General features: G+C 34.7%; 1 protein-coding gene and 1 pseudogene across 5 annotated transcripts in view; both read left to right on the top strand.

The window, feature by feature from the left end:
• Positions 1-18,749, top strand: part of RIF1 (replication timing regulatory factor 1) — a 66,112-nt gene that overhangs the window by 9,356 nt on the left and 38,007 nt on the right. For all 5 annotated transcript variants that reach the window (XM_045831900.1, XM_045831901.1, XM_045831903.1 and 2 more), the window contains exons 9-19: positions 6,593-6,731; positions 8,806-8,957; positions 10,197-10,308; positions 10,983-11,156; positions 11,797-11,907; positions 13,440-13,502; positions 13,756-13,856; positions 15,790-15,876; positions 16,466-16,539; positions 16,926-17,106; positions 18,364-18,471. In XM_045831900.1, coding sequence (XP_045687856.1) covers positions 6,593-6,731; positions 8,806-8,957; positions 10,197-10,308; positions 10,983-11,156; positions 11,797-11,907; positions 13,440-13,502; positions 13,756-13,856; positions 15,790-15,876; positions 16,466-16,539; positions 16,926-17,106; positions 18,364-18,471 — 1,302 coding nt within the window. The remainder of the gene's footprint in view (positions 1-6,592; positions 6,732-8,805; positions 8,958-10,196; positions 10,309-10,982; positions 11,157-11,796; positions 11,908-13,439; positions 13,503-13,755; positions 13,857-15,789; positions 15,877-16,465; positions 16,540-16,925; positions 17,107-18,363; positions 18,472-18,749) is intronic.
• LOC123814427 lies at positions 12,392-12,473 on the top strand (annotated as a pseudogene).

Here is an 18,749-nt window from a genome sequence, read left to right as displayed (position 1 = left end):
GTATGCCGGGTTACCCTGGCAGCAGCCTCATACATCTTGGGCTTACCTCATCTCTTGATCTCATCAGTTTTTCTTGTGCTTGATTTAACCTCATGTTTTATGCAGGAGCACACTGTGTACAGGTCTCTAGTCAAGAAATTTGACTGTACCACATAGCCTAGGTGTATAGTCGGCTGTACCATCTAGGTTTGTGTGCATGCACTCTATAATGTTCAAACAATGACAAAATTGCCTGGTGTATTTGTTGGAACGGATCCTTGTTACGCATTGCATGACTATGTATTAAGTAAGTTGTCTTTTAAAAAATAAACATAAAACAAGGTTGTGTATTGTTTGGTTGAAACAAAGGTGACCAGAGGCTCTCAGGAACCTAACTGCATTTTTCCTAAGAGTGATGGCTCAATATTCTCTTAATACAGTGTTCGAGATGACTTACTAAAACATAACTATCTTGAATAAAGGGAATTGACTATATGTTCTATCTGTAAGCCAGGTTTCCATGATAGGAGGGTATATATTTTTCTTTATTATAGTAAATACAATACTTACAACCATCCTAAGTGTACAGTTCAGTGGCATTAAATACATTCATAAGTTGTATGAATATTACACCACTATTTACACCTAGAACTTTTCATTTTCCCCAACAAAGACTCTACTAAATTAAGCAGTTATTCTCCTGTTCCTTTCCTTATGTCCCCTGGTAACTTGTACTTTATGTCTGTATGGATTTGCTAATTCTAGATACTTGATATAAGTGCAATTCTATAATATTTGCCCTTCCGTGTATTATTTCACTAAGCATAATTTTTTTAATGATCCAGCCATGTACCACATTAAAATTTCCTTCTTAAGGTAGAAAAATATTTTATGTGTACGTACCTCATTTTGTTTATGCATTTATTTGTACATGGATATTGGCTTGTTTTCACCCTTCGGTGATTATGAATAATGCTGCTGTGAATGTTGGTGTACAGATATCTGTTGGATTCTTTGCTGTCAGTAGTTTTGGATATGTACGTAAGAGTGGATGCTGGGTCATTATAGCTCTATGTTGAACTTTTAGAGAAACCTGCAAACTCCTCAGTGACCACACCATTGTGCACTCCTACCAGTAACACACAAGGGTTCAAATTTCTCCACATCCTTGTTAAAACTTGTTATTTTCCCACTTTTGGATAATAGCTTTTTTCTTTTTAATTGGACTATTTTATTGTGGGTTGTTTTTTTTGTTTGTTTGTTTGTTTTTTCAATACGATAAATAGTTCTCTTGATGATTGTGGACATATAAGACTTGGGTAGGATTCAGAAATATCATAATAATGGTAGTTTTTTTTACTGCTTTGTAGTCTTCAATAATTATAAGGAGTTTCTTGTGTGAAATAGCTGTCAAGTCAGTGTAATTGCATTTACATATCCATCATTTTCAGGATTGTTGTTTGGGGCATATTTCCCCCAAATGACTTTGCTTCCTTGTGACAATTGCCCACATTTCACCTTAGTACCTGTGGTAGTAATACCCTAAGTTATATATAGTAGGGATGAGGGATTTTTCTGCACATTCCATATTGACAAGCAAAGGGTGATTTTTCACTTATGTATTATGTGGGCCTTGCTGAAACATAAATCCATTGACTTAAGGAATCTTTTTTTTTAATATATTTTATTGATTATACTATTACTGTTGTCCCATTACCCCCCTTTCATTCCCTTCTACCCAGCATGCCCTCTCCCATCCACATTCCCCCCTATAGTTCATGTCCATGTGTCATAAGTTCTTTAGCTTCTACATTTCCCATACTATTCTTGCCCTCCCCCTGTCTATTTTCTACCTACCATCTATGCTACTTATTCTCCGTACCTTTTCCCCCCTCTCTTCTCCTTCCACTGCCCTGTTGCTAACCCTCCATGTGATCTCCATTTCTGTCGAGCTGTTCCTGTTCTAGCTGATTGCTTAGTTTGTTTTTGTTGTGGTGTGGTTGTTAATAATTGTGAGTTTGCTGTCATTTTACTGTACATATCTTTTATCTTTTTCTTAGATAAGTTCCTTTAACATTTCATATAATAAGGGCTTGGTGATGATGATGAACTCCTTCAACTTGACCTTATCTGAGAAGCACTTTATCTGCCCTTCCATTCTAAATGAAAGCTTTGCTGAATAAAGCAATCTTGGATGTAGGTCCTTGCCTTTCCTGACTTGGAATACTTCCTTCCAGCCCCTTCTTGCCTGCAAGGTCTCTTGAGAAATCAGCTGACAGTCTGATGGGAACTCCTTTGTAGGTAACTGTCTCCTTTCTCTTGCTGCTTCTAGGATTCTCTCCTTCATTTTTACCTTGGCTAATGTAGTTATGATGTGCCTTGGTGTGTTCCTCCTTGAGTCCAACTTTTTTGGGACTCTCTGAGCTTCCTGGACTTCCTGGAAGTCTATTTCCTTTGCCAGAATGAGGAAGTTCTCCTTTATTATTTGTTCACATAACTTTTCCACTTGTTGCTCTTCCTTTTTTCCTTCTGGTACCCCTATAATTCGGATGTTGGAACGTTTAAAGATGTCCTAGAGGTTGCTAAGCATCTCCTCATTTGTTTGAATTCTTGTTTCTTCATTCTTTTCTGTTTGGTTGTTTCTTTCTCCCCTGGTCCACTCCATTGATTTGAGTCCCAGTTTTCTTCCCATCACTCTTGGTTCCCTGTGCATTTTCCTTCATTTCACATAGCATAGCCTTCATTTTTTCATCTAGTTTGCAACCAAATTCAACCAGTTCTGTGAGCATCCTGATCACCAGTGCTTTGAACTGTGCATCTGATAGGTTGGCTATTTCTTGGTCACTTAGTTATATTTGCTGTGGAGCTTTGATCTGTTCTTCTGTTTGTGCCCCCCCCCCTTTTTTTTTTTTTGGTTTTGTAGCTCCTGTCAGGAATGAGGGGTGGAGCCTTAGGAGTTCACCAGGGCGGGGCAACCCAGTGGCTGGGTTGTGATGCTTTTTGTGGGGGCAAGGTCAGAGAGGGGACAATGGGGCTTGTGCCCTTCTCTCGCAGATTTCAGTCCCCTATGCCACTCCCGACAAGCAAATTGGGCCTTTCTGGTGCTGATTCACGTGTGGATGGGTTTGTGTACTTTCTAGGGCCCCGTGGGTCTCTCTAACGAAACTCCTGTGAGGCTGGGAGTCTCTCCTGGCACCTCAACCCCCACAGGCGTTTTCAGTCAGTGCCTCAAGGCTCTTTTTCTTGGCGCAGGGATCCTGGGTTGCTTGCAGTTCCTTGCTTCACAATCGCTGCCTTGCTGGGTCTGCCAGTTGCCTACCCGCACCCAGGGTCCACCTGCTGTGGTCTTGCACACCTGGGATGCCTTATGCACCTGGTCCCACCACTGTTTGTGCTGTGACCCCTTTCCACCCTGCTGTCCAACTCTGCCCCTCCTGGTCTGGTTGGATGTGTGTATTTTAACTCCTTGGTTGTCCAACTTCCATACAGTTCAATTTTCTGTCATTTCTTTTTGTTATTCTGTTTCAAAATTGTTGTTGCCCCTATCTTGGTTGTACAAGGAGGCACAGTGTGTCTATCTACGCCTCCATCTTGGCCAGAAGTCCTCAGGAATCTTATATTTAGGTGGTTTTTACATATAGCCATTTTCAACAGCAGAATTTAATAACCAACCTCTTTTATATGTTTTTCAGTCCTCTTTCCTATTCCAATAACTTAATATTTCTATTTCTCCATGGGTGTGAACCTGAGACAGAGGGATTTTCTTGCTTTTTCTTCTTTATTGAAAGTACTCAAAATAAGCTTAGGACTGTCCCTCTGTATCCAGCAGGATGGCAGGTACTATTTTCTACGGAGTGTTTTTCATCATTGGTGTTTCTATTTTCATGCATTTCTTTTTAAATGCTTTTTGGAGTTTGTTTGTTTTTTTTTACGATTTTTATTTATTTATTTTTAGAGAGGGAAGGGAGGGAGAAAGAGAGAGAGAGACATTAATGTGCCGTTGCTGGGGGCCATGGCCTGCAACCCAGGCATGTACCCTGACTGGGAATCGAACCTGTGACACTTTGGTTGGCAGCCAGTGCTCAATCCACTGAGCTACGCCAGCCAGGGCTATTTTCATGCATCTTAATAGTCTTTTATTTTCTTATCATGGTGCTATTTATAGTAGCCCTTAGCCTTCAGGCTAGGTATGTCTGACCTCTTGGAACACTTATGAACCTCTCAATTTTTCTTCCTCTTTTTCTCATGATAATCCAAGTAATATCTATAGTGTTTATGGTGGTAGCTCAGTATGTTCATTTTGTAGCATAGTGATGGCAGCCCAGCTGCTTGGTAAAAAAGCCTTAAGGTTTTGGATCTCAGATCCAAGAGCTGACTCCATACAACTCAGATGACAGGAAAACCTTTGTCTGTTTTTATTTTTTGATTCATATTCTTAAATTTTTAATTTATCTAGGATTTCCTGTGAAAGTTGTGCTTGTTTTTTTTTTAATTTTATTCATTAATTGCAGTTTATTTTACATTGAGTATCTTGTGTTTCAGGTATACAATGTAGTTGTTAGCAACCATATTCCTTACAAAATAGTCGGAACACCCCCCTACCCTTGCCACCTGGCACTTATTACAAGATGATTGACTGTATCCCCTGTGCTGTACTTTACATGCCCAGCCTTTGCCTATTTTAAATTGGGCGGTTTGGTTTATGTTAAGTTGTAGTTCTTTATTCTAGATATTAATTTTCATCAGATATCATTGGCGCAAATATTTTTTCCCTTTCTGTAAAGGTTGTCTTTACTTTCTTGATAGTATCCTTTAATGCATAAAAGTTAAATTTGATTAAGTGCATATAAATTAGATAATAGATAACTGTTATCTCTGCGTTCTGTGTTACATCCATGAAGTTGTTACCAAATCCAGTGCATTAATTTTCCCCCTATGTTATCTTCTCGGAGCTTTATAGTTTTAGTTTGTATGTTTTGATCTTTGATCCATTTTGAATTTATTTGTGTATGTAAAGCAAGAGTCTAGCTTCAGTTTTGCATGAGGATATTTAATTTTCTCAGACAATTTGTTGAATAGATTTTTTGTTATTGAAGGGTCTAGGCACACTTGTAAAACCAATTGACAGTATATGGAAGATATGGAAAGGTTTATTTGTTCTTGTGCCACTACCATATTTCTTTTTTTATTGAATTGACAGAGACACACACAGACCTCTCTCTGTTTATGCTTTCACTTACTTATTCATTCATTAGTTGCTTCCTGAATGTGCCCTGACCAGGAATGAAACCTGCAACCTTGATGTATTGGGACAATGTTCTAACAAGCTGAGCTACCCTAGCCCCCACTACCATATGTTTTAGTTACTGTAATTTTGTAGTAAGTTTAGAAATCAACTTTTTTTTTTACTTTAAGAGATTTTATAGAAAGAGGGGAATGGAGAGAGACAGGAAGAGAAGCGTTGATGTGTGAGAGAAACAATGATCTGTTGCCCCTCACACACCCCCAACTGGGGACCTGGCCTGCAACCCAGGCCTGTTCCCTGACTGGGAATCAAACCCACAACCTCTTGGTTCACAGGTTAGTGCTCAATCCACTGAGCCACACCAGCCAGAGCTCCAACTTTGTTCTCTACTTACTTAAGTCTTTTTAGATTTCTTTCAGCAATGCTTTTTGTAGCTTTTAGTGTACAAGTCTTTCACCAATTGATTAGGTTTATTATTAAGTAATTCTTTTTAAGTGCCATTGTAGATAGAATTGCTTTCTTTCCTAACTTCTTCAGATTGTTGCTGATATATAAAAATACAACTGATTTTCAGATGTTGATCTGCTCTGAAACATTGTTGAACTAATTTCATCAGCTCAAGGAGCTTTCTTGTGAATTCCTTGTGATTGTCTAAGCCAGGTTTTTTTCTGTTATTGTTCATATTCTATTCAGATTATATGTAGTTATATTCACTTATGACTGTTAACATTTTATTTTATTTTTTTAAATCCTCATTCAAGAACATGTTTATTGATTTTAGGAAAGGGAGGGAGAGATACATCAATTGTTTACCTTTCATAGGTGCCCAAGCCAGGGAATGAACCTGCAGTAGAGGCATGTGCCCTGATTGGGATCTAATCGACCACCCTTTAGTTTGTGGGACGATGCCCAATCAACTGAGCTATGCTGGCCAGGGCAATATTTTGTCTTTTTTTGTATTTTCTCTCAGGATGCATGTTTACTTGTCCTTCATCCATTTTTGCACTTAACCATTTTTCTTGCCTATTTTACTGTGTTTGAAAAGACAGTTTTTATTAGTTTCAGGGTTTAACATTTCTTAGTTTTTTTATACTGATTTTACTTTTTCATATAAATATTCCCTTTTTGGTATTGATTTTGGTAAAATTGTTATTTGCCTTCCTAATTTTCTCTGATATTTTAGAAATGCTTTGTGTTATATGTTACCTGCTTTGTGGAGCTTTATATTTGTGATCTTGAATTCTGAATGTTCATACAGAATTTGGTACTACATGGTTGAAACTGATTGAAACAGATCAGTGAATGATATTAATGCTTTACGTATTGTTTTAGGCAGGTAAATAACTTTTTAATGATTTTCCCTCTTAGACTTTGCATCGAAGTGGGAGTTTTATTAATTCCCTACTACAGCTGGAAGAACTGGGATTTCGTAGTGGAGCACCCATAATTAAAAAAATTGCTTTTATTGCTTGGAAGAGTTTAATAGATAATTTTGCATTAAATCCAGGTAAGTAATATTTAAAAATTCTGAATATTTATGTTCAAAAAGTGAACAAAATGACAGGTACCATTGTGGCTTCTTAGTACATGCCCACATTTTAGTTGACCACTTTACCTATCTCTCATTTAATCATCACAATGGACCTGAGATAGTAAATATTGTTACTATTTTGGAGAGACTAAGTAATTTAGCAAAGGTTGCATGGTCAGTAGATAGGAAACCATTGTGATTGTTCTGGAACAAATGTATCAGTGACTGATCAACTTAATAATAGGTTAACATTAATATATATAAGTGATTCCTTTTAATTTGCCTTAACTTTAGCCTTCTATTACCAGTGAAGGTGGTTGATATATATGAAAAAGAATACTTAGCCCAGAAGTGGGTAACTATTAGTACCTATACTTCACTGGGTAACTTAATCTTAGGTGTAATTGATACTGTATATTTACCAGATCTGCTAAGTAATCTTGACTCCATTCTGCTAAGTAATGTTGACTCCATTCTGTATTTTCTTTTCTACCAAAGACCATTAATCCTTTCCCTCCTTTTTAAATGTGTTTTATAAGGTGATTATTTGTATTAACCATAATTGCTTTTATTGAAAATATTGGTAAAAGCTCATTGCCAGGGACCAGTTTTAATTGGAAATGTTACTTTTTGTTTGTTTGTTTGTTTATGAACTATCACCATGAAATAATGTTCAGGACTGAATATATTGAGTGTTACAACATATAATCTTCTTTAAGTTATAGCTTAAAGAAGATAAAATAAGTCCAGAGCCAGAAAGTCTACGACTGGTATTATAGACCTAGGAAGTCATTAAGGAATCAGATGCCTAACTTTCTATTCTGTCATCTTCAATATACCTTAGTTGCACTAAGGAGGGAGGGAAGGCAGAGCTGAAATGAACTTCTCAGCTGAGCCCGCTATATATAATACGCGTTCTAGAAATTCTGCATACACTGCCACTTAAGTCTCACTGAATAGAATGGCTAAATAGGACAATAGATACAGAAGTCAAAATTGGGCACCCATCACTGTCATGAGTGAAAGCAGGCCTTATAACTAAAAGAGAATGAATGAGTTATTGTATGGCAGTTGACAATCATGCTATAGGGGTTTTATTGTGGAACTCCTCTCATAAACAGTTAAAGGATTAGAGCATTTGTTCTCACAGTGGTTTGACTTTCTATTTTCTTACGGAAAGGTTAATTAAAAGCTGAATGGCAAAAGAGTTATAAGAAAACATTAATGAATGTCATCTCTCCAATTACATGACTTTACACTTCTAACTTTTTAAGTCTTTTTAATAAGTTATTTGAGACAGACTGTCTTTTTATGTATTTCCAGTTACACTTACACATTCACATACTTCTGACAAAAATATTTTATTTAAAGAACTAGATTTAAATTTTATGCTGAATTTTAATCTGATTATTAATGTAGAGTACATCTGAAGTTAAAAAAATCTATTTAGGTTTCCAAAATCTAATGGCAACAACAGGTATAATGCATGATAAAATAAATTACTAGTAAAGTTTAAAATCACCATTTTTGACAGGATGTAAAATATATGCCTTTATTTTTTACATGTTAAATAGGGATAATGAAAATACTAAAGCAGCTTGGACAGTTTCTCAATGTTTGGTATGTTGGGCTAGACAGTTTGTTGTGGAGACCACTTGTATTAAATAGTATCCTCTGGATGCAGCCCACTCTCTAGATGGCAGTAGCATTCTCCTTAGCCTTGCCTGTTGAGCTGTAACAACCAAAAATATTATAAACATTGCCAAGTGCTCCTTGATTGCAAAATCACCCCTTGTGTCCAATATTTAATAAATAATACTTATTCCATTTTTGCTGTTACCTTCTTAAATATTGTTTTCTAGGTTTACTGGAGTTTGTCAGGTGACCTAGTTGAGGTGAAAAGGGGAACAGCTCGCTGTTGATTTAAAAAAATTATTTTTAAATTTATTCTCTTTCTATGGTAAAAGGAGACTTGCATACTCATTCTTAAAATTTAATCTTTACCCCTTAATTTTTTTTTACCTGGGTACTTATTTCATTCTCTCTTAAGAAATATTATGTAGTGCAAAAAGACTGAAGTTGTTAATGCAGCCTTTGAGTTCCATCCATGTGAGAACAGAAGCTTTAGCACTAACAAAACTGGAAGTCTGGTGGTATTTGCTAATGAGACTTGGACCTCATCTACCTGCTAATTTTGAACAGGTAACATTCAGCATAGAGTCATTAATGTTGACTAATACTTTGTGGGTTTTTAAAAAATGTGCTCTCTAATCTTTTAGTGTTACTTTTATTATGTGTTAGTAGACCACAATATATGAGATCTTTTTTTCCTACCACGAACTTGAATTCCTTTTCCTCAAAAGATATTCTCCATTTTTTAGGGACATTATGAAGATTTTTAAAAAGGAATTCCATGGGGCTTAGAATAGAATTGAGAGTAGACACAGTATTTTTGAACTAGAAATCAAGGGCTACAGTGGATTGATAACAAAATTGGATTAATTCTTATTGTATCTCCTTTTTCTAGGCCACATAGTGACAACAAATTATTTAAATCCTATTATAGCTTTTCCATAATGTTGCAAAATGATTTATAGATTCCTTTAGATTTTGATATCCTTCTGTGCATTTAGACACAGACTTAATCTTATATATACCTCTTTGTTTTTGTGATTAATCCTATCCATTTCTGAATTTTTTAAAGTGAAATTAAAGGGACATGTCTGGTAACTTCTTAAAATTTCTTTATTGATTATCTTTGATTTTCAAGGAAATACTACTTTTGGATCTTTAGTCCTTGCCTTCTAGTCTATGTAAATATCATAAGCAGGGAGTGTATTCCTGGAAAGGGAGACTTTAAATGTACTTGAAATTTTTCTCAAATGTAAAAATTTTTTAATATGTTAAGGATTTTAAATTTGGTAGAAAATGAATTAATTAAAGTTGGATATTGATAGTAATATGTAATTGGGATCATAATTTTTTCAGATTCTACCATTGGAGGGTTCTTTTAAGCTAATCTTACCCAGTAGTCCCGTAATTCATTGAATGGATTTGACTGGTACTGGAGTGATTTTAGAAATGAGCTTGAATTTGTCCTAATGTATTTTTAGCATGTGTTTTTAAAAAGCTTAAAGTGAGTCTCTGCCAGTTGCACTAAAAATCAGGTAGACGTTATTTGCAAAAATTGTGTGTATAATTTGAAATTTATAATTGAAATTTACAGATAGTACACAGTTGGGGCAATACAGTTTAATACAAATGCTCACTTTTCTAAATTTCAGTTTTAAGTTTGTTCATTGAAACGGCCCATGAAATTCAACATATTAAAAAAGTTTAGACTGCTTCTTAAAAAAATTAACTGTATTATGCAGGGCTTTTTAAAAATACGAAAATTATGCGGTTTACAGATATCTTTTTTTATTACTGTTACTCCAATAGGTTTGTGTGCCCCTGATTCAGAGCACGATACGCATTGATACTAATGCTTCACCTCATTCATCACGTGTAGCTAGTTCTCCAGGCTTAAATCCTATGACCCCTCAACATAAAGGTAAGAAGAGATAGACATTCTTGTTTTACATCTTCTTTAAAAATTGTTTTGACTGAAGGTTTTATTAAGTGTTATTCACATAAAATGAAGCACTTCATAATTTTGGCCGCCCATCACAAAGTATTATATATTCTTCATTGTTTTACGTATGTGTTAAATGTTTTCTGCAATAATTGCATTGTTGTAGTTGGAAATACCAACCTTTTCTTAGCACATGTGAAGTGCATTACAGACTATTGTGTTTGTTTCAGAACCAGAATCTTCATGGATATTTTTAAAAACAACAGATCTTAACAGATATAAGAAATGTGGCTGAGAATGAATATCATTGAAAGATAATTATTGCTATTATTATTTTCTAGGAGTTATTGTTATCCAAGTTTTTATATTTAAGCTTAAGGAATGTATGAATTTTAATAATTTGGGATGTGGATTAATGCTGGTGAGAATTATATTCATTTTGGTGTGTAACACTAATGTTTTTAATCTAGTAAGATTATTTAATTGGAATACTGTTGTGGGTTTTAACAAAAACTTCAACTTGTATTAGCGAAACAATGTTTACATCTAACAGTACATTTCACTTAAAGGGAATAAACAAAATATATTCATTTCAATAGATAATTTAAGCTTATATAACTTGTTCTTTTTTTGTTTGTTTGTTTGTTTTAAAGGTGCTTCCCCATATGGAGCCTCTGTAACCCCCCGGATGAACTTGAGTTCGAATTTCGGTGTAATGGCCACAATTCCCTCTATTCAGCTTTTGGGACTTGAAATGTTACTTCATTTTTTTTTGGGTCCAGAAATCTTGAGTTTTGCTAAGCAAAACAAACTTGTACTGAGCTTAGGTACTTAATTGTTTTTAAAATAATTTCATTTATTAAAACAGTTTAGAACACAGTGAACTAAAGGGATTTGACTGGTATTGGAACGATTTTAGAAATGAGCTTAAAGATTTCTTAGTTAATATTTTTTTTATTCTTAAAGATTTTATTTATTTTCAGAGAGAGAGGAAGGGAGAGAAAAAGAGGAGAGAAACATTCATGTGTGGGAGAAACATTGATTGGTTGCCCCTCAAATGCCCCCAGCTGGGGACTTGGCCCTCAACCCAACCATGTGCCCTGACTGGGAATCAAACTGGTGACCTTGTGGTTCTCAGGATGGTGCTCAATCCACTGAGCCACACAAGGCAGGGCTTAATGTTTGTTTGGTTTTTTTGTTGTTGTTGTTAAGCTTAAAATGAGTCTACCAATCATTAAATCTCAGGTAGTATTATTTGCAAAAATTATTTTTGTTTATAAGTTGGAATATAGAACTAAAATTTCTAGATAGTTTGCATTTAGGGCAAATACTGTTTAATAAAAATATTTTATAATTATATGTGAAATAAGTTTTTAATATAAAAACATGTCAGACCACCTAAGCTTTATATTGAGAAGTTTATTTTGTAAAATTGGTTTTACATAATTGTTTCTTTTCCTCTTCTAGAGCCACTCGAACATCCATTAATCAGCAACTCTTCTTTTTTTTCCAAATATGCAAATACACTTATCACTGCTGTTCATGATAGCTTTGTTGCAGTTGGAAAAGATGCTTCTGGTAAATATTTAAGATTTTTTAAGATTATTTAAAAAATCAATATATAGTGTCACCTATTGGCTAGATTGTGCTGTAAGAGCAATTTATAATTAATTTAATCCTTATGGTAACCTTTTGTGTTAGTCAGTTTTACAGATGAGGAAATTTTATTGTTCTGAGAAGTAAATACTTTGCAAAGTCACATAGTAAGTTGTAGACCTATGATTCAAACAAACCCAGGCTCTGTTAACCTAAACAGCTGTGTTCAAAAGCCTATCAACTGAAGAGAAGAAATATCATACGTAAAATAGTTTGCTTTTTAATTGGCTTGGAAAACTTTTTTCTTTTGGTTTTCAGGTATCCTGATCTCTGTTTTTCCTTGTCTCAAAAGTTAAATATGTTCTATACAGAAAAAACAGATGATAAGAAAAAGAAAAGAATTAAACATAGTTACATGACCTGGTGTTAATATGTTACAGTCCTTTTTAAAAAAAACACATTTCTTGTGCTCGCTTCAGTAGCACATATACTAAAATTGGAACGATACAGAGAAAATTAGCATGGCCCCTGAAGCGTTCCATATTTTTTATCACTAGCTCTCAGAGAGATGCAAATTAAAACCACAATGAGATACCACTTTACACCAGTCAGAATGGCCATCATAAACAAAGCAACAAACAACAAGTGTTGGAGAGGTTGTGGTGGAAGGGGGGACCCTAGTGCACTGCTGGTGGGATTGCAGGCTGGTACAACCACTATGGAAAACAGTATGGAATTTTTCTCAGAAAACTAAAAATGGATCTGCCTTTTGACCCAGCAATTCCACTGTTAGGATTATATCCTAAGAACCCTGAAACACCAATCCAAAAGAACCTATGCACCCCAATGTTCATAGCAGCACAATTTACAATAGCCAAGTGCTGGAAGCAACCTAAGTGCCCATCAGTAAATGAATGGATCAAAAAACCTGTGGTACATTTACAGAATGGAAATATATGCAGCAGAAAGAAAGAAGGAGCTCCTACCCTTTGCAACAGCATGGATGGAGCTGGAAAGCATTATGCTAAGCAAAATAAGCCAGGCAGTGAAAGACAAATACCATATGATCTCCCCTTTAACAGGAACCTAAACAACAAAACAAAGAAACAAGCAAAATATAACCAAAGACACTGAAATAAAGAACAGACTGACAGAGTTCAGAGGGGAAAGGAGAGGGAATTTCAGGGGAAAAAAGGGAGGGTTTACAGGAACAAGTATAAAGGACACATGGATAAAAACTAGGGGCGGGTGGAAATGGGAGGGAGGAGGGGAGGACTAGGTGGGTGGGTTGGGATAGGAGTAAAAGATAGAAAATTGTACTGCAAGAACAAGTAAAATAAAATTAAACACATTTCTTGCTAAGTAAAAATGAGGTAATAGTGTTTTATAAACTGATTACAAAATTCAATGAGAATCATTCTTAATTATTGCTTAATTTATTTTAGTTTGAGGATAAAAAGGGGTGCCGTTGTAATAGTCTTTGTTCTGAAGTACTTTACATTTTGTTTTGACAGATGCAGTTGTCAGTGCTATCTGGAAGGAGCTAATTAACTTAGTGAAGTCAGTTATTGAATCAGGTAAGCACCGTAATACTGATCAAATGGATTTTATAGCACTCAGTGAATTATTTGACTTTTATATAAATTTATTTTAAAATAATTTTTTGAAGTACAGCTTTCAGAATTTTAGCAAAACACTTTGTTGACTTAATATAATAAAAAAGCCAATTCTCAGTCTTTTAAATGTATATTTTTACTCCTAAAGATACTTGTATGTTTAGATTGCTTGTTGATAGGTAACAACTTTTGCCCTCCTTTTGCTTGTTGATAGGTAACAAGAAAGAGCGACCAGGTTCTGAGGTTTTGACCCTCTTATTAAAATCTTTGGACACCATAGTGAAATCAGAAGTATTTCCTATATCGAAAACACTGGTAAGTACAATACCTATATGCTGGAATTTAAAAAACCACACTGAATTTTATATTGAAGATACTTACGCAGATCATGATTTGGGAAAACATATCAAGTATTAATTAGGAGTTTGACGCTATAAGGAGTAATGTTCTTTTGACTTTTGAGTCATTGAAAACTAATGAAGCAAATGACTATATTGGCAGGTATAAAAATGTTCAATTGTGATAAGAAAAGGGATAAGCTACACAAAGTAAATGTGGTAAAGGACATTAAACTTGAACTGAAGACACTCTCATGAACACTAATTTTATGACAAGACTGCTAAACTCCACTAGTTGTTATTTTGTATATTTTAAAAAGTATCTGTGAATAATAATCTTGTGGCAGCTTTGATGCTTTAAATGAACTCTTTTTAACCAATGTAATGATGTTGGTATTAAACATCTGTTTTCCTATATAGTAGAGAAGGAAAAAGCTAATTAGATACCCTTCTTATAAGAGTGAACATCCAAAAATAATCTGTAGACGGAGTAAATTATACCCTTACGTAAATTCAGAGTCTGTTTCCTTTACGTATTGTTTCAGTATCTACAGTGGCAGTAGAGCAACAGCTTTGGAGCTGACCTGGTTGAATCTCAGTCTATTTATTAGCTGAGTAAAGTTATGCAATTTTTCTACTCTCTTGCCTCTGTAAAGAGAATTCAGTGTTCTAACTAAAGGGATTGATAAATGCAAAACACTATGGGCCAGGAACAAAATAAATGAGTTAACAAATACTACTTATTATTTTCATTAATATCTGCGTCAAATGAGCATATGTGAAGCATATTTTACCAACATAAGCCTTTTTTGGTATGTATGTCACTTTAGTTAAATAGTTGAAGTTCAGTAATATTTTGGGACAGCAGTTTGCTAGGCTCTGTCACACTTGAGAGGTGTGTCTTAGATTCAGCATTTAGCAGTCTTTAGAAAGGGCCAAATTAGCTTTTGGCCCTCATTGATGTGGCTCAGTTGGGCATCATCCTACAAAGTGAAAGGTTGTGGATTCAATTTCTGATCTGGGCACATGCCTGGGTTGCAGGTTTGGTCCCTGGGCAGGATGTTTATGAAAAGCAACCAATTGATGTTTCTCTCTTACACTGATGTTTCTCTCCCTTACTGTCTCCCTCCCTCCCTTTCCTTCTCTATAAATAAATAAAATCTTTTCTTTTCTTTTCTTTTTTTTTTTTTAAGAAATATTTGTTTTGGTATTAGTGAGCACATAATTCATTGAAGAATTTTTTTTTCTAATAATAAAAGATAGAAATAGCCTCGAGCCATTAAGAGAAAAATGCACAGATGAAGAAGGTAAGTTTCATAGTATCTCATAGTATGTCAGTAAGGGTATAAAAATACAACATTGGAAGGTTATGTTTCCTTTTTTTTTTAAATATTTTATTTATATTTAGAGACAGGAAGAGAGGGTAAGAGAAACATTGTGTGATTGCCTTTCAAGTGCCCCCTCCTGAGGACCCAGCCTACAACCCAGGCATGTGCCCAGACTGGGAATCATACCAGTGACCCTCTCTCTGTTTCACAGGCTGACACACAATCCTCTGAGTCACACCAGCGTAGGGCAAGATTATGTTTCTTAGTATAATTACATATATGGAAATTTAAATGGTCTAGAAAAATAAACTCTAAACTTGTATTAATCATCCCTGGAAATAAGGACTTTGTTATTTTGGTGTTTTTTGGTGTTATTGTTGTTGTTAGTTGAACTTTTTAAACTAATGTAAATATATTCACATTGATATACAAACACTAGTATATTTGAAGTTTTCCCACTAATAATATATTTAATAAAACTATAACAAATTGATAAATTAAAAATATAGTTAATACTACTAGATTTGTACTATGTACTGATTTTTATGAATGACTTGCAACAAAACCTTTTGTTTTTCTTAGGTCCTCATGGAAATTACAATTAAAGGACTTCCTCAGAAAGTGTTAGGTTCACCAGCATATCAGGTTGCTAATATGGACATTCTTAATGCAAGTATCTTAAATATAATTATATGATTTAAATGAGCTAAGAATAAAAGCTCTGTGATTTCTTTTTCTTAAAATAGATTGTAAAATTTTTTGAGAAAATTGGATTTGCTGATTATGTTAAAGAAAAAAATTAATAGGCAAAGAAATTAATGTAAATAATTAAATATGGCACTATTAATGGAACTATTTTCTGGGATTAAAAAAGGATTTCAGAAGAAAAGTTTTCTATTTGCTTGTATATAGTAATAGTGCTGGTTACTGTTAAAAATTTTGGAAGTTTTTAGTGACATGGTCTAAATTGTGAAATGTACTTGATATCTGCAGGCTGTAGGTGTTACTGGTCCAGCGAGTTTTAAGTTAACATTCTTTTTCATATCTGGAATCTTGTCACCATTTTTCAGTGTAGATGGCACAGCTATGGTGAAAATATAAAGAGCTTGGGTAGTTTACTCAAATACATTTCTTTATTTCGTCACATCCTAAGTAACATGAAAAATTAAATTTCAACCTTAACAGTATCATGTTTTACATAATTGGTTGTAGAAAACAAGTATAACAAGATTGACTGCAATCTTCCATCTTTCTTCAGGGAACTCCTGCTTTGTTCTTAATTCAGTTAATTTTCAACGATAATCTCTTGGGATATGGTGTAGAAGATGAAAGGTAATTTAAACTGAAAATATTCTTGTTTTTAACTTGGTGTTTTGGGGTTTTTGTTCCTTTTTGTTGTTTGTTTGTTTAAAGAGAGGAAAGGAGGAGAGAGAAAGAAAGAGAAACATCTGTTTGTTGTTACACTTATTTATACATTCATTGTCTTGCGTGTACCCTGACTGGGAAATTGAACCTACACCCTTGGCATATCTGGACAGTGCTCACCAACCGAGCAATGGGGCCAGGGCTTTGATTTAAGATACTCTCAAATTTTTTTAAAAAGTGAAAAATAAGATTTGAAATTCATTTCTTTCATCAGTTATTTTTAGAAATTTGTTGCTGTGTACTTAATGTATTTTGGCAAAAAACACATGTTAACGCATTCAAAATTTTTTCAGGTTTTTTCTTAATCTGGAAATACTTGTAGGTTGTGTTCTTTCTGGTCCAACTTCACCATTAGCTTTCAGTGATTCTGTTTTAAATGTTATTGATCAAAATGCAAAGCAGTTGGAGAACAAGGAACATCTCTGGAGAATGTGGAGTATTATAGTCACCCCATTAACTGAATTGATTAATCAGGTATGATATAAAATCTACATATTTACGTTTCGCCAAAAATGGAAGGATTTTTTTTTTCTTTTTTTTAGTTAGAGCATATGAAAATGAATAGAAGCTTGAATTTGAATAGAAGGTATTAAATAGTTTTTTCTGTGGGATTGGTTAACTTCCTACTCTTTGGATTAGTTGATTTCTTTTCATTGCATTTGTGCTTTATTGTTCAAGAACATACAATTTAAGGGCAGCTCCTCAGGTCTGTTTTCTCTAGTAGAGGTTATGAAGCCAGAATACTCACATACAATACATACAAATTTTCATGTTTGTATCTTGGATCCTTTCAATATTTGTATTATGGGGAATAATAATAGTCATCTTGACTAGACTATATTAGGATTCCCATGATCAAGCCATGTTGGCGAAGCTGTATAGTAGTACCTAAATCAGTAATCTGTTGAGAGTTGATTAACCCTTATATTTATTTAAATATGTGGCAATATTGAGAGGGTGTGGAGCTCAAGTTCTATCACTTGTGGTTGTTTGTCAGCTGCTTTATCAATATTTAAAAGGAAGTATTCTTTGGGAAATATTTCACTGTAACTTTTAAGTTAAGTAATGACTGCATAGAATTTATTATGTGATAGGGCAGTAGTCTTTATTTCTGCTACTCAAGGCAGCCATCAGTAAACAACAGTCTTCTGGAAGAAGATAGTTTGCATTCTTAGTTTCCCACTCTTTGAGGAATAGCCAGGCTCTTTTTTTTTTTTTTAAAGTCCTTGCCTTGAATGCTACCTTCACTGTATAGTGAAAGCCTTTGGAGCCATCTCTGGGATTCTTTTTTAGGACTTAAAACAAACACAGTGCATTGTATCCCAGGGTTGCTGTAACAAATTTCCACAATCCGGTGGCTTAAAACAAAATTAATTTGTTCTCTTAAAGCTCTGAAGACCAGAAATTCAAAATAAAGGTGTTGGCATGGTTGTTCTGGATCTTTGAGGGAGAATCTCTTCATGCCTCTTAGCTTCTGTTGGTCACTGGCAATTCTTGGTGTTTCCTGGCATGTTATAATCATTGCTCCAATCATCAGACTTCATCTTCACATGGCATTCTTGTATCTTTTCTATCTAAAATTCCCCTTTTTTCTTAAGTGTACCAGTTATTAGATGGAGTGTTAGGTTACCATCTCTTGAACATCTCAACATTGGGGGACACAATTCTATTACTTAAGATACTGGAATTAGATGATAAATTTGTCTAACTTCATAATTTTTCTTGTTTCAGACCAATGAAGTAAATCAAGGTGATGCCTTAGAACATAATTTTAGTGCCATCTATGGTGCATTGACTTTACCAATAAATCATATTTTTTCAGTACAGAAATTTCCAGTGGTAAGGCAATGTCAAATTTTTACTTACGGAATTTGCATTTTTCTGAAAACATTATTTCATCCATTATAATGAACTCCAGTAATTTTTCCTAAGATGAGACTTTCTCATGACAGTATAAGGAAGGGGTGCCAAACTCATTTTCACTGGGGGCCACATCAGCCTCCTGGTTGCCTTCAAAGGGCTGAATGTAATTTTAGGACTGTATAAATGTAACTGCTCCTTACCAGTTGAGCTAGAGCTTGGCACTGCCATGGGGTAGAAACAAGGTGCCAGGCCAG

Source organism: Phyllostomus hastatus, unplaced genomic scaffold (genome assembly GCF_019186645.2).
Source record: "Phyllostomus hastatus isolate PE091 unplaced genomic scaffold, TTU_PhHast_1.1 phas_contig_1, whole genome shotgun sequence".
Taxonomy (NCBI): Eukaryota; Metazoa; Chordata; class Mammalia; order Chiroptera; family Phyllostomidae; genus Phyllostomus; species Phyllostomus hastatus.
Note: the sequence above shows the minus strand (reverse complement) of the source record. Positions and strands in the feature narration are given on the sequence as shown.